Source organism: Phyllostomus discolor, chromosome 8, assembly GCF_004126475.2.
Source record: "Phyllostomus discolor isolate MPI-MPIP mPhyDis1 chromosome 8, mPhyDis1.pri.v3, whole genome shotgun sequence".
Taxonomy (NCBI): domain Eukaryota; kingdom Metazoa; phylum Chordata; class Mammalia; order Chiroptera; family Phyllostomidae; genus Phyllostomus; species Phyllostomus discolor.
In genome coordinates, this window is record NC_040910.2 from 41,782,131 (window position 1) to 41,796,794 (window position 14,664).

Below are 14,664 nucleotides of genomic sequence, written 5' to 3' on the forward strand. Positions count from 1 at the left end.
ATACTGCATTCTGGCAAATTCAGTTTTTCTTGAGGAATGCAAGGTTGATTTTTGTTGTGTGTAACCCCGTTGTTTACTTCCACGCCTCTTTAAGGCCTTCATTAAAATGTCAATTTCTCAGTGAGTCTCCTTGCCCTTCTGTGTACAATTGCAACACCTTCACATATTCTTGCCCCATGGAGAAGTGTGCTCTCCACAGCACCTCTTACCACCTCTCAGCTGATATTTTTCTGTGGTAGGTAGACATGTAGACAGAGATTAGCATGCAAGGGTTTATTGGGGGAGTTCTCAAACTAGTCCCTGTGGAAGGAAAGGGAAGAAATGTAGGGCTGGGCAGAGACAAAGTGAAATGTAATGGAGTTCCAATGCCAAACTCCCCTGACTCTGCATGAAGTTCTGTGTCTGCAATGTTGCTTCAGTTGTTCAAAATTGGGGCAAGAAGTCCAGGTCTTAACACCTGCACTGATCACTCATTATTATGCAGTCCTGGCAAGGGGGCAGACTGTGAAGGGCTGTTCGCACCCAGCACAGGGCCTGGCGACAGTGTGTTCTCCATATTTGGTGAATGAATGACCAAATGTGTGCATTAGAATCTTAAATATGATTCTAAATAATAAATTTGACACATCCATAGAGTAAATAGCTGAACATATAGTTCTTTTCAATAGATGGAGAAAAAACATTGGAATACAATGCAACATCCTTTCATGATGATAAAAATAGTGATGTGAGAATAAAAGAAACTACCTTAAGTCCAAAAAGGGTATTTCAGAACTAATGTACAGTAAATGAAATACCTAATGGTCAAATACTCAAAGCATTCTTTTGAAAATCAAGAACAATACATAACAGATGCTGACTAACACTGCTTTTATTCAGACAACATAGTTCAGGTTTGAGTCATTGAGAAGAAATAAGCATGCAACCATTAACAGATAATATTAATGGCTAGGTAGAGAGTGCCAAAGAATCTATAGATAATTTATTAGAAAGAACAAGAAAATGGCGTTAGGTTACTGGCATCAAAATACTATACAAATATTAACTGCATGGCTTTACAAAGCAAAATTTATTTAGAAAGTGTAATTTCTAAAAGACAATTTTTTAAAAAAGATTTTATTTATTTTTTAGAGAGAGGGATAGGGAGGGAGAGAAACATCAATGTGAGAGAGAAATGTTGGTTAGTTGCCTCTCTCATGCGCCCTCCTTGAGACTGAACCTGCAACCCAGGCATGTGCCCTTACCGGGAATTGAACCCATGACCTTTTGCTTTGCAGAACATTGCCCAATCAACTGAGCCACACTGGTCATGGCTAAAAGACACTTTTAATAAAATGTTAGATAAATACCTGGAAAGGGGTTTAAGAGAAGATGTGAAAGCACATTGTGGAAAAATCGATAACGTTTTATTGAAGGACACAAGAGAAGACCTAAAAAAATGGAACGAATATTTTAATTTTAAACAGATATACACAATATCAAAGAGATGTCAATTTTCCCCCAATAGCTTTTTAAATTAAAGACAAATCTTGGGATTTCATTGTATTTGAGAAGCTGATTTTTGAAATTTATATGAAAGAACAATAGAGAAAGATTATTCAATTCAAAGGCAAATAACAAAGTAAACTATTTCCAAATGTTAAGATAATATGGAGCTATAGTAATGAAAGTGCTTTGGTTCTGGAACAGATGGAAAAACAATACCAAGTAAAACCTCACTATTGGAAAATTTCACTACTTGGTGAGGACAGAGGAGGCATTGGACATCTTTTCTGATAATGCACCATGTGGTCCAGCAATCCTACTCTTGCGTATCTATCCAAAGGAAGTGAAACAGGGACCTCACAGAGATCCCCGTGTCCATAGCTGATAGAAGTGCAGAGCTGAAGTATGTATCTCAGACCTTCCCAACATGTGAACTATGTAACTATGTCAATTTTATAGATGAGGAAACTGAGTTTAGAGAATTTAAATAAATTGCCAAAGGCCACTGAGCTACGGCTTAACAGAGGGAGAATTTAAACTCAGAGGGTCTGATTCCAAAATTCTACCCTTAACTTGTTGACCTCTGGTTTGGTGTATTCAAAGAAGTTGGTTAGGTTTTCTAGGTCTCTATTTATTTCTCTCTGTCATATTCTAACAGTGTAATCCCAAAACAGTTACCTATCAATGAATACATGTTATTCTAGAGACAAGCTTACTCAAAGCCCCAATCATGTCCTTGTTCCTCAGACTGTAGATAAATGGGTTCATCAAAGGTGTGACCACTGTGTATATCACTGATGCTATTGCACTTTTCCTGGAAGAGTGAGTAGCTGCAGAACTAAGGTAGACCCCAAAACCTGTCCCATAAAACAAGGAAACAACTATTAAGTGTGACCCACAGATGGAAAACGCCTTATACTTTCCACTAGCTGATGGGATTTTCAGGATGGAGGAGACAATTCGGATATAAGAGAAAATTATCCCAGAGAGAGGAACAACACCCAACAGGCTGGTCACTAAATACACAAAGACATTATTGATGAAGACATCAGAACAAGCAAGTTTGAGAATATGAGCTAATTCGCAGAAAAAGTGGGTAACTTTCCGGTTTGTGCAGAAGGACAGCCGCAGTGCCATCAAAGTGTGGAGCAGGGCATCCAGAACACTGATTAGAAAGGACAGCAGAACCAGCAGCCCACAGAGTTTGGGGCTCATGATGACGTTGTACCTCAGTGGGTGGCAGATGGCCACAAATCGATCATAGGCCATCATTATCAGAATTCCATTTTCCAATCCAGCAAAAGTCAGGACAAAGCAGATTTGGGTGAGGCAGCCTGGGTAACTGATGGCTTGGCTCTGTGTCTGGATGTTCACCAGCATCTTTGGGATGGTGGTGGAGGTGAAACAGATGTCGACAAAGGACAGGTTGCAAAGGAAGAAGTACATGGGGGTATGCAGGTGGGAGTCATAGATAATGGCCAGGATGATGAGCAGGTTCCCAGCATGGTGACCAGGTACATAGACAAGAACAGACAGAGCAGGAGGGGCTGCAGCTCTGGGTCATCTGACAGTCCCAGGAGGAGGAATCCCATAGTATCTGAGAGGTTTCCTGATTTCATGTTGTGAATGGTCCTGATAGAAAAGATGGAGACAACCAGAAAACACAGCTTAAGAGAAACTTCCTTAAACTTGTCTATGCTTTTGAGACCAAATCAGTTATAGATCTTTTCTCCTGCTTTCTTCACTCCCCTTTCTCCTTTCTTCTTCCTTCCCTGCTTTGCATTCCCACACAACCTATCCCCACACCAGCCTCTGTCCCAAGTTTTTATTTTCTGTCCATTCTTTGTCAAGAAGGGGTACTTGGTGAGAAGAAAATAGGAATGAAACATTGTCCTCTCCTTTAAGATGCCTCCAAGCAAATAATAATTCCAGAATAAAATTACTGAGTCTGTATTCCAGAATACAGTTTGGGAAACTACAGCTTGTGGGCCAAATCCCACTTACTGCTTATTTTTGTAAATAAAAGTTTACAGAAACACAGCCATTTATTTATGCTCTGTCCATGGTGGCTTGCATGGTACAATGTCTGAGTTGAGTACTTGTGAGAGAAGACATACAGCCCTCAAAACCAAATATTTACTATCTGGCTCCTTACTGAAAAAGTTTGCCTACCTCTACTTAGTCCAGAAAATTGCTTAAATATAGGTTCGATTTTTGGCAAACACCCTTAAGTATTTTCATGAGGAAGCACACACTGTCTGCCTGTCCTGTTTCTTGTAATAATTATTGCCTGGACCCACTAATTTATCCAGAGTTACAAAAAGCTGGCATCCTAATTCTTTGTTCACTTATTGGCTGAAATACTTGCATTAAAGAGGAACTTTCCCTAATCAGATAGGTGGTCACCCTGAAGCAGAGGTTTTGTTTTTTAAAAAAGCAGAATATGCCCGGATTCATCACTTTTTAAAACAATAATTTGGCTTTCAGCATTATCCAGAGATGAACCTTGTATCATCCTGAACTCTGGGTTCTAAATACATTTGATATATTTTAATTTATTGCCATTATTATTCATCTTGATTCTCAAAATATCTTATTGTTGGCCAGTGAAAAACTCCTCAGCTTGCCTCCTGAGTCCTTCTGAAATGAACTGAGCAGTCTCACATCTACCTTAAACTTGGCATGAAAAATGTTCTATGCCCATCTTTCCATCCCAGGCTTGGAACCAGCCATTTTTCCAGGAGTGCTGGCTATCTTACATGATGAATGGTATCTAGAAATCACAATCTAGCCCCTAAGGGCTTTCAGTGCTACTGGATTGGTCATTGTTTTTAGTCCTTCTTAGTGAGCAGAGTCTGAAAATAAGTCTTTTAAAATATTAGCTTATCTAATTCTTTCATAAAATCTAAAGAATAGGCATCACTCACACCCATTTATATTTGAGGAACCTAGGCAAGAGGATGTTTAGATGGCTAACAGGTATATATACAGATATAGCTAACTAATGGGTGGCAGAGTTAAGAACTGACTTCAGGAAGTCTGACTCCAGGGCTGGTATTCTTAACTATGATGTGGTAATGCCCTGAACAATTCTGTAATTTGATCTCCTATGAAACCACTCTGGTTCTGTCATTTCCCTTTGAAAAACTTGAATGACATCCTAGCAAATAAAATCCCAAGCTTGTTCCTTGGTCTTCAGTCTCCCATTCTCCCATGACCCCACAGTTAGTGCGGATTGACTAACACCATCACAGCAGCGCACATCTGTAGCGCCTGAGGTCAAGATTAGAAAATGCTGCCTGGTCAGATAGAGGCTTGTGTGGGTCTGGCATGGGCCAGATGTGTGGGCATAGGTAGTTTATTTTAACAGACACTGGGCACAGGCGGTCTGTTCCACAGGGTCACACAGGGACCCTCGCTGATGGGGCTCCACAGTCTTGTCATTGTATCATTTGAAACATGTGGCCTTTTTAGTCACGAATGTGGTGGATATAATGTGTGGATATAATTTTCTGATACTTTCTCTTAAGGAAAGAGAGAAGGAGAAATATGTTAGGAAAATACATTTCTCTTTTTTCTTCATTATTTTTTAAAGACTTTATTTATTTACTTTTAGAGAGAGGGGAAGGGAGGGAGAAAAAGAGGAAGAGAAATATCAATGTGTGAGAGAGAAACATCGATCAGTTGCCTCCCATGTGCCCCCAGTGGGGGACCTGGCCTACACCCCAGGCATGTGCCCTGTCTAGGAATTGAACCTGTGACTGTTTCATTTGCAGGCTGGTGCACAACCCACTGAGCCACACCAGCCAGGGCTTCTCAGAGTCATTTGAAGGCTAAAATATTCTTTTCTGAAGCTAGAGTGAAGCACTTTTTATATAAGAGGCTCTAAGTCAATCAAATAAAATAATTATTGTGTCCCCTCAGAATCCTAGAGAGAAAGTATCTCAATTAAATAACCCTGATATCCATGTCACATAACAGCTCCCCAGAAAAGCTGATGAAGAGAGAAGGGAAATAGCAGATACACCTGAGTAATTATACTTTCAGGGTAATGATTGGACTTACAGTAATAAATGCAGTGTTTGGCACAGTATATTCAAATAGTAAAACCTCAGTACTTTGCGCCTGTCTTTACATTTGAGAGGAAAAATAAGACACTTGATTTGGGAAGTTTCTTATCTCTTCTTAACTGGAAATTTCTAAAACAAACACAAGTGATCTTTTCTGCTTAATGGTCTTTGAACACATGACTGGAAGGGAAAGCAAGAGGGAGAGAGAGAGAAATTAATTGAAAAAATATTTAAATGTTAATGGGAGTCACGGCAGTTAATCTCTGTGCATACTTAATAGTCTAGATAGATTCATTTGCCCTTCTCCTTCTTCCTTTACAGATATCTCATCAATGTCTTTCCCTCCCATCAGTTTCCCTTTCTTACTGCAGTGTGTGAAATGAAAATTAATCTCTCTTTATCCAGTAGCACAGGTTGCTCCCTCGTTTTTTTGTCATAACCCATGCGTTCCATTTGTATTACAGGTAATGAAAGGATAAAAAGCCAGCGCCGATTGCTATTTTGGCACCATTTGCCGAGCAAGCCCTCCACCTTGTTAAACATGACCATCATTTTACTCTTCTGAGCTTAGGTCCCCAGGACTGGAAAAGACTGGAAAGCAAGAACAGAACTTGAATAACTATCCCCGCCCCACCCTATAGCTGCAGGCAAAAGGTAACATTAGAGCTTAAGCAAACCACCTAAAACCTCTAGTGTTGCAAAGCACCCGGACAGCCCAGGGGTTACACAACAGCAACCCCCCCACCCTTTTTTAATCCAATTGTAAACCAATAAAAGCTCAAGGCCCCCACCCCTCAATGCTGGATTATCTCTCCACACTAGGGCCCTCTGCTTTCTCAGAAAGTAAATAAAACCTTCACTTCCTGCTCTTTCTTCTCTTTGTGAATTCTTTCATAGCTCGTGTCACAGACCACCCTATCAGATAATACAAGAAAGAAAATGTAACCTTAAAAATTCTCATCACAAGGGAAAAACAATGTCATTTTTGTACCACCGTGGATGTTAACTAAACTTATTCCAGCAATTGTTTCACAATGTAGACATATGTCAAATTAATATATTGTACACCTAAAACTAACACAATATAATATGCTGATTACATTAACATTTTTTAAAATATCAATGAGCCATCAATTTGGCCCCCACCCTATTATTCCTGGTTGGGCCCTCTCAGCCCCTGGGTGTGGGGAGGAGTCACCACGTGGGGCCAACTCAGAACCAGCTTCAGGCCTCTCCTAGCCACCACCCGCCCTCTGCCCCCGAGGGTTTATCCAGATGCCTGAGCAGTTGGTACTGCAGCCCCCTGTTAAAGACAAACCACAGGCCCAAAATGTCCTGGTGCTAAAGCTCATGATAACAAACCTAGACTTATACTTGATCTAACTGCTGTTTTAACCTCTCCCAGATACATAATCTTAACCAGTCTGGAATTTTCTGGTCAACTTCAGTGTGGTAATCAATGTGGTAACCTCCATCCTCCACCCCTTAGAACAAGGGATCTGCATGATAAAAACAGGTGCCATTCCCTTTCCTCCAAAAGAAGCTGTCTGGCCTAAAAATAATCCCTTCTTTTCTCCTGTTAATAGCTCCCTTGCTCCACCCTTCTTCCTATAAAACCTTTCCTTTTTTGTATATCTCCTTGGAACACCGTTCTGGTTGTTAGATGGGAGGCTGCCCAATTCATGAACTGCTTAATAAAGCAAATTAGATCTTCAGATTTACTCAGTTGCATTTTGTTTTTTAGCAACCATAAAGAAGCAACAAAAGGTCATCACATGCAAGCATTGTCAAAACATCTGCCTATGTTCTTATAAACCGAGTTTTAAAAATTTCTGTAATGGTGCCTCAGGCAAGAATATCACAGAAGCACAACAGGTTAGAGTTGAGTGGTGTGGCGAGCCCTCTGACTCCAAGCCCTTTGCTTCACAAATTGAGACCCTGAGCAGAGGTGGCTTTTCCTGGAGAAAGACAAATGATCCCAGGAACGTCAACCACCTGAACTCGCACACTCCTTGGCTCCATCGTGCATCCTTCCAATTAATCACGTGAACTGTGACATAGGAAGTTCCCTGCCCCTCTCTGAGCAGGTTCAGCGGTTCTGTAATGAGAACTACTATACAAAAGGTGCAGGGGTGTTGCAGGGGAGAGAGATGAATAAACAAAAAGCAGCCGGCATAACAGTCAGCAAGTGGGGCCCTGCAGTGCTTTTTCCTATCGTTTCTGGTTTTAGCTGTGGACTAGTCTTGGAGCCTGGAAGAGAACTTGAGGGTGAGACAGGGTAGAAGGGGAAGGAGAGCAAAGGGAGGACACCCAAGCATCCTGTGTCAGGGCTGAGCAAGGAGGAACGTGCTCAATACCCCCCAGGAACAGTAACACAGAGAGAGAAAATAACCTCCATAAACACCACTGTGAGAGTAAACACTCAAGTTATGGCAGAGCCATGTTACGGTGCATTATTTTAACACTATTTCATCATACTTAATGTTTTCATGGTTGATTACATTAGTTTTTTACATATCGAAGTAAAAATATTTATATTATTTCTAGACACATAAAATTAAACTGAAAAAATATTAAAGGAGAAATGCATTTCTACAATGACAGCTATAGAATGTTGAAATTTATGTAAATATAAGTGTCCCTTCAAAATTAGCTATTGTTTATTTCTATAAAGTTTTATAATGTTATATTTGAAACATCCCCAAAAGTACAGAGTAACAGTGGAGGGCTTTAAGCCCACCAACCAGCATGATCAAATACAAATTCAAATATATGTCATACTTGCTTCAGTAAAAAAACAAAACAAAACAGATAAAACAATGCAGAGTTGCTTGAAGCCCCAGCACCGTCCTGCACAATCTCAGTATTAATGTAGCCTTCCCTCCTCAGGACACTGAACTTCATCTGTGTCGTTTCCCTGAAGTGTTTCACATGAATAATGATGTGTCCATAGACATTCTGTCTATGTAACATTACATATCACACGTTCGTGTTTGTTATACATGGTATCACATTCCATTTTAATTCGGCAGCTTATTGTTGGCTTAACACTGTGTTTCCTATATTTAACAAGATATTGATACAAGCAGGTCTGGTTCATTAATTTTAACATACTTCTCACATCAATGGACATTTGGGTTTGTTATCATTTTTTTTCCATAGTAGAGAAGTACTTGTAGAGACATGTCACATGTAATAATAGTGTTAAAGTAATCATGGCAAATACCCACCAAATTCCTCAGAGTCGCACCCTCTGGGAGGAATGGAGGGGAATAAACAATAATAAAGAGGACTTTCTTGTGATGACATAAAGTCATCCCTGGATGAAGGAAAAGAAAGGCCTTTCTATGTAGATTTTGGATATCTGAAATGCAGTTAAGCATTAAAAAACAGAGAAGGTTTCTATGTGTATGTGTGATACTTCATTATTTTAAAAAGGTGCCTGAAACTAATATGGCAAAATTTAAGCATTAATTCTGGAAAGTGGCTGTTTGTTTTACTGCTTACATATATGCTGTTCTGATGGTTTAACATATTTATTTAAAATATTTAAAATCATGTTTTGTTTAGGGGAGTTTCAAAGAAAGACTGAAATTGTAGACAAGTGAATCTCAATTTCCAATCCCAGTGTCCACCCAGTTAAGGGATAGGGATGAGACCTGAGTTCTCTAAGAATGAAATTTGGATCAAGGTATGGTAAAACTGGGAAGCCCAACTTACCCTACTCCAGCCCCACTCCAGACCAAACAAATGAGGGACACCAGAGAATTATAGAATATCTGTCTGGTCTTTGAGGGGCTAGCTCATACTCGGTAGGAAAAGAGTGCCTGGAATTTAGAAGACAGAGTAGGAGCCAAAAATGATGAAAGCTGAATGCAAATTAGATGCAAAAGAGAAAGTAGATATAGGAAGAAGAGAGTCAAAAATTAGTTCTGAATTTCACTTAACAGCTTAATCCTACTGAACTTTCTCTTGCCTCGTGGATGCCCTTCAGGTAGAACAGTTTTTTAAAAACTGCTCAGTATCTCACAGCGTTTCCTGGGCACTGCAGATTACCTCGGAGCCATCGATGGAGCCATTGGTGAGTTAACTCACCTTGCCTCTGGAAACTGGAGATGGGAAATCTATCCCCAAGAAGGGCAGGAGGACTGAGCAAGGCAACTGGGCTTCTGGGAAAGAAGGGTCATCTCAGGAGACTCGGACGTGCAGTTTATTGACTTGCCAATGGGTGGAGTGGAGTGGTCACGGGCAAACTATTTGCAGTCTCTGTGGCCTTGGGGTCTCAATTCCCAGAGCTCCCCATCAGCCAAATATGTACTTTCATTTCTTCCCCAAGGCCATTGGAATCCTTAAGGAGCACAGCTCACAGAAGAGAACTCTGGGGTGACTGACTTCCTGACCCCAAGAAGGCAGATATTTCTCCTTCTCCTCCTGTGTGTTTCCTCTTACCTCCAGAGTCTCTCATGCCAGGATTCCTGGGTCTGACTTTATGGGAACTAGTGGGCTTCTCCTTACACACGTTCCCACTTTCTCTGAGATCATCACTGAAGGACTAGGGAACCAGAGTGTGTGTCCCCACAGGGACAGAGACTCAGAGATGCAGAGAATGTGTCATGGGATCACTTCCACGAGGCCACTCTGAGAAAATTTTCTCTTTTCTTAATCAAAGTCCCTTGACAAATGAGGTTGGTATTATTATAGGGAAGGGGTAGCAGAAAAACCAATTCACTGGCTACTTAGCCAGGCTTTTAGAAGTTCCCTGAAAAATATACACCAAAACCAACACTCTTGAAGACATCACAAAAAGACACTATCCATAAAGGAAGCAATTGACAAAATGACTGTGTTAACATCAGGAAACTAAAGAATATACAGGAACTCTCTGTATTATTACTTCAACTTTTCTGTTGATGTAAAGTAGTTCAGTAAAAGTTTTAAAAAATCAAAAATGGTACTGTGGTGTACTTGTCAAAATGGCCCAAAGGAAAAAGACAATATAAAATATTGGCAAGAAGGCAGAATTGTATTATATGTTGGTTGGTTTCCAAACTACTTTGGAAAATTGTTTGGTAGTATTGAAAAAATGTGACCATATATATTCCCTGTGTCTCATTAATTGTACACCTGGATATATACCCAACAAAATATGGACAACTGTGAACCAAATAATATGTACAAAAATGTTCAGAGCAGGACTATTTGTAAACTACTCCAGCTATAAACAACTTAAATGCCCCCAACAATTTAATGAGTAAATGTAACATATTCACCCAAGGGAAAACGACACAGCATGAGAATAAACTCCGTTAGATGCAACAATACAGCTGGATCTCATAAACAGTGATGAACAGAAAACAGGCACACATGATAACATGTGTTGTCAGACACTATAACTCTGTAAATGTACTAAAAACCACTGAATCTTACATTTCAAAAGGGTGAACTTTATGGTATGCAAGTGGTATCTCAATAAGATGTTAAAATGCATATGGTTTCATACAGTATTTATATTCTGGTGGTAGGAATCAGGGTGATTAGTGATCAAAAGGGTGATTAAAGGATGATTCTTGGGGTCTGATCATCTATTTTTTGGCCAGTGTGGGGAGTAGTTAATACAGTTTTTTTTGTCTTGTAAAAATTCATGGAGTTATACATTTTTTAAAAGGTTTTATTTATTTTTAGAGAGAGGGGAAGGGAGAGAGAGAGAGAGAGAGAGAGAGAGGGAGAGAAACATCTCTCGCACATCCCCAGAAGGGGACCTGGCCTGCAATCCAGGCATGTGCCCTGACTGGGAATTGAACCAGTGACCTTTAAGTTTTCGGGCTGGTGCTCAACCCACTGAGCCACACCAGCCAGGGCAGTTATACATTTTTGTACATGTTAAGTATAAACAATAAAATGTGTTGTAAAAAGCTCAGAATTCCAAGGAGAATTTAACTAACCACAGTTTTTATAGAAAGATTCATTATGGATGATTGAATCTATAATGAGTCTCTCAGAAGATGGCAGGTCAAGAGACATGAAATGGACAAATATATAGATAATTTGTAAGTGCAGCTTAAAAGCTTTATTTAATAGATAAACATCTATTAAACACACATCCCTATATAGCAAGTAATTATTCAAATTTTTACCATATGTTATTTATTTAAAACCAAACTGCCATGGGCTATATTGGTTAGTGATTGCAGTCAGTTGGGAGAAAAAAGAGAAACAACCTTCCTCCCAACACCGACACACACCCCCCAACAAACACACTGGTAAAACATGGTAGCCTAATCCACTAGGTCTTTATTTTTCTCAAGTAACAAGTCTTAAAGATACTGCCAGTTCTCTTCCTCAGTGTTGAGTGTCTGCCATGGAAATTTCAGGGGTGATGAATGAGCAGAGAATTGCTCATGGTCGTCTGTAGCTGAGGTCTCTCCCACACGTGTGTTATTTAGACGCGTTCTCACCTCCTTCACACCCGATTTTCTCTTCAGTCAATATTTGCTTGTATGTTCACTAGACACCGTTCTGAGTGGACATCACTAGGGGTTTCATCCACCCTGAGCTCTCTCATGGCACCAGAGGTGTAGGAGTTTACTGAGAGTGTGCCCACAGACATTGCATTGACGGGGCGTTCTCCAGGACTCACTGTCTTGTACACAGTAAGGTTCCACCTCACACTAAAGGTTTTCCCACATTGATTACCCTCATAGGACTTCTCTCCAGTGTAAGTTCTTATGTGTAGTGTGAGAGGGACATGCCTCCTGAAGGCTTTTCCACACTTACCCCACTTAGAGGGTTTCTTTTCCCTGGTGTGATTTTTCCTGTCTCTTGTGAGGTAAGAAATCCTGGAGTCACATGGTCAGGCATTCCAGTTCCTGGAATAAGAGCTTTCCACAGACAATGGGAAGGCACTGAGAGACCCACCCACCCAATAATTCCTTTCCAGTCTTGTTGGAAGGGCCCAAGGACTCACCATCCAAGATCCTGAAGCAGAATGAGGGGACAGAGTTGGTGGGGATCTAAGCCTTGCTTATGCCATGGATTCTCCAGGAGACAGTGCTCACTGAGTCAGATTGGCTATGATCCTACCAAGCACAGAAGGAGGTAAGACCCGACTCTCCATGAAAGACATTAAGTAGTCCCTGATCTGAAGGGACTCCCTGGCTGAGGGGGAAGGATGAGACAGAAGTGAGAATGGCTCTGGCCCATGTGGGTCAGCTGATTGGGCGTCGTCCTCCAAACCAAAAGGTTGCAGGTTCAATTCCTGGTCAGGGCACCTGCCTGGGTTACAGGTTCGGTCCTCCTTTGAAGTGCATATGAAAGGCAACTGATCAATATTTCTCTCCTTCTCTTGCTCCCACCATTTGCGTCTCTCTAAAATCAAGAAGCGTGTCCTTGAGTGAGGATGAAAAAAAAAATGAAGGCTGTTTGATTGAAATAAATATGTGAAATGAGAAAACTTTTTTTAAAAAAGTGAGCATGGGGCTGTGTCCCTAAGAACATCCTTGAAGTGTGAGGGGCGGCTGATTTCTCAAAGCACCGAGAAGGACAGGAGCACAGCTAAGGCAAACCAGAAGAGTTCATTCCACATTTGTATTAAGTATTCACCTTTTAATTACAGAAAAATATGCAAAACACAAAATTTACTGTTTTAACCATTTTGAAGTGACAGTTCAGTGGTATTAAGCGCCTCCCCCTTGTTCTGTGGCCATCACTGCCCCTCACCCCCGAATGCATTTCATCTTGCAAAACTGGAACACTATCTGCCCATTCAGCTGCCTGCCAGCCCTGGCCACCACCCTTCTGCCTCTATGAATCTGACTATTCTTAAGTATCTCACACAAATGGAATCATACAGTAGTTGTCTTTTTGTGGTTTATTTCATTTAGTGTGATGTTTTGGAGGTTCATCTGTGTTGTGGCATGTGTTGAATTTCCCTTTTTTTAAGGCTGAATGATATTTACCATCCCATTGTATGCATACCCCACACTTTGCTTACCCATTCATCTGCCACATACACTTGGGTTGCTCCATCTTTCAGCCATTGTGAAGAAGCTGCTGTGGACACATATGTTTAAATATCTCTTTGAGACCCTGCTTTCACTTCTTTTGGATATACACCCAGATGTGGAATTGCTGGATCGTACGCTAATTCAATTATTAACTTTTTGAGAAACTCTTTAACATTCTAACACAGAAAAATTATCAAGTCTTTTTCCTGCATTTAAAAATTTTCCAAATATATAACCTTCCCTCATATTTCCAAAGTAGTGACTGTTGAAACAGATGACAGCCTGTGCGTCAGGAAATGAAGGGAAAAGAAACATCCTAAACTGAGCTCAACATTTCCCATTCGGACTACCCTAACAACTATGTTATTATTAATAAAAGTAATCACAAAGGCAATAATTAGAGCTGATATTTCTTTTTTTTAAACAATAAAGGTACATATTGTTTAGGTTGTTTTTTTAAAGATTTTATTTATTTATTTTTAGAGAGGGAAGGGAGGGAGATAGAGAGAGAGAAACATCAATGTGAGGTTGCTGGGGGTCATGGCCTGCAACCCAGGCATGTACCCTGACTGGGAATTGAACCTGTGACACTTGGGTTCGCAGCCTGAGCTCAATCCACTGAGCTACGCCAGCCAGGAAATATTTCTAAAGTATCCACTATGTCCCCAGTATTGAGACCCTTTCTTGTTTCATGCACAAAGCATCTTATTTATTTGAAGGACACAAATGTTCTTTGAATGTCACTTAGCTTCTTTTCCCTCTCTCCTCTTAGACTGTGTCCTTCCTTCCTCATAAACCATGGATTGAGCAGTGATCCTGTAAAGGGACCTGAATGATCACCTTAGCTAGTTGAACAGTTCTTGCCCACTCCACCCCATATGAGGGCAGAGGAAAAAATGCTCACTCATCTCCTTTGCTTGCTCAAGTCTCCATGCTTCCATCCTCCCTTCATTTCTGTTAAGAATGTGTCCTCTGCCCCCCAAAATAACTTTTAAAAAGAAAAAGAAACAATATGTGTAAAGCACACATCCTGAAATGAGTAGTTCAGTTTTGATGAGAGCAGGAAATGACATATTTTCATCAACTGAGTTTTTGTGCTGGTATTT

General features: G+C 40.4%; 1 protein-coding gene across 1 annotated transcript; it reads right to left on the bottom strand.

Moving 5' to 3' along the window:
- Positions 1-1,999: 1,999 nt before the first annotated feature.
- Positions 2,000-9,810, bottom strand: LOC114503540 (olfactory receptor 7G3-like). The gene is given in 3 exon segments (XM_028521181.2): positions 2,000-2,987; positions 2,990-3,117; positions 9,651-9,810. Coding segments are annotated over 2 exon segments (936 nt in total). The 5' UTR covers positions 3,105-3,117; positions 9,651-9,810; the 3' UTR covers positions 2,000-2,166.
- Positions 9,811-14,664: the final 4,854 nt, after the last annotated feature.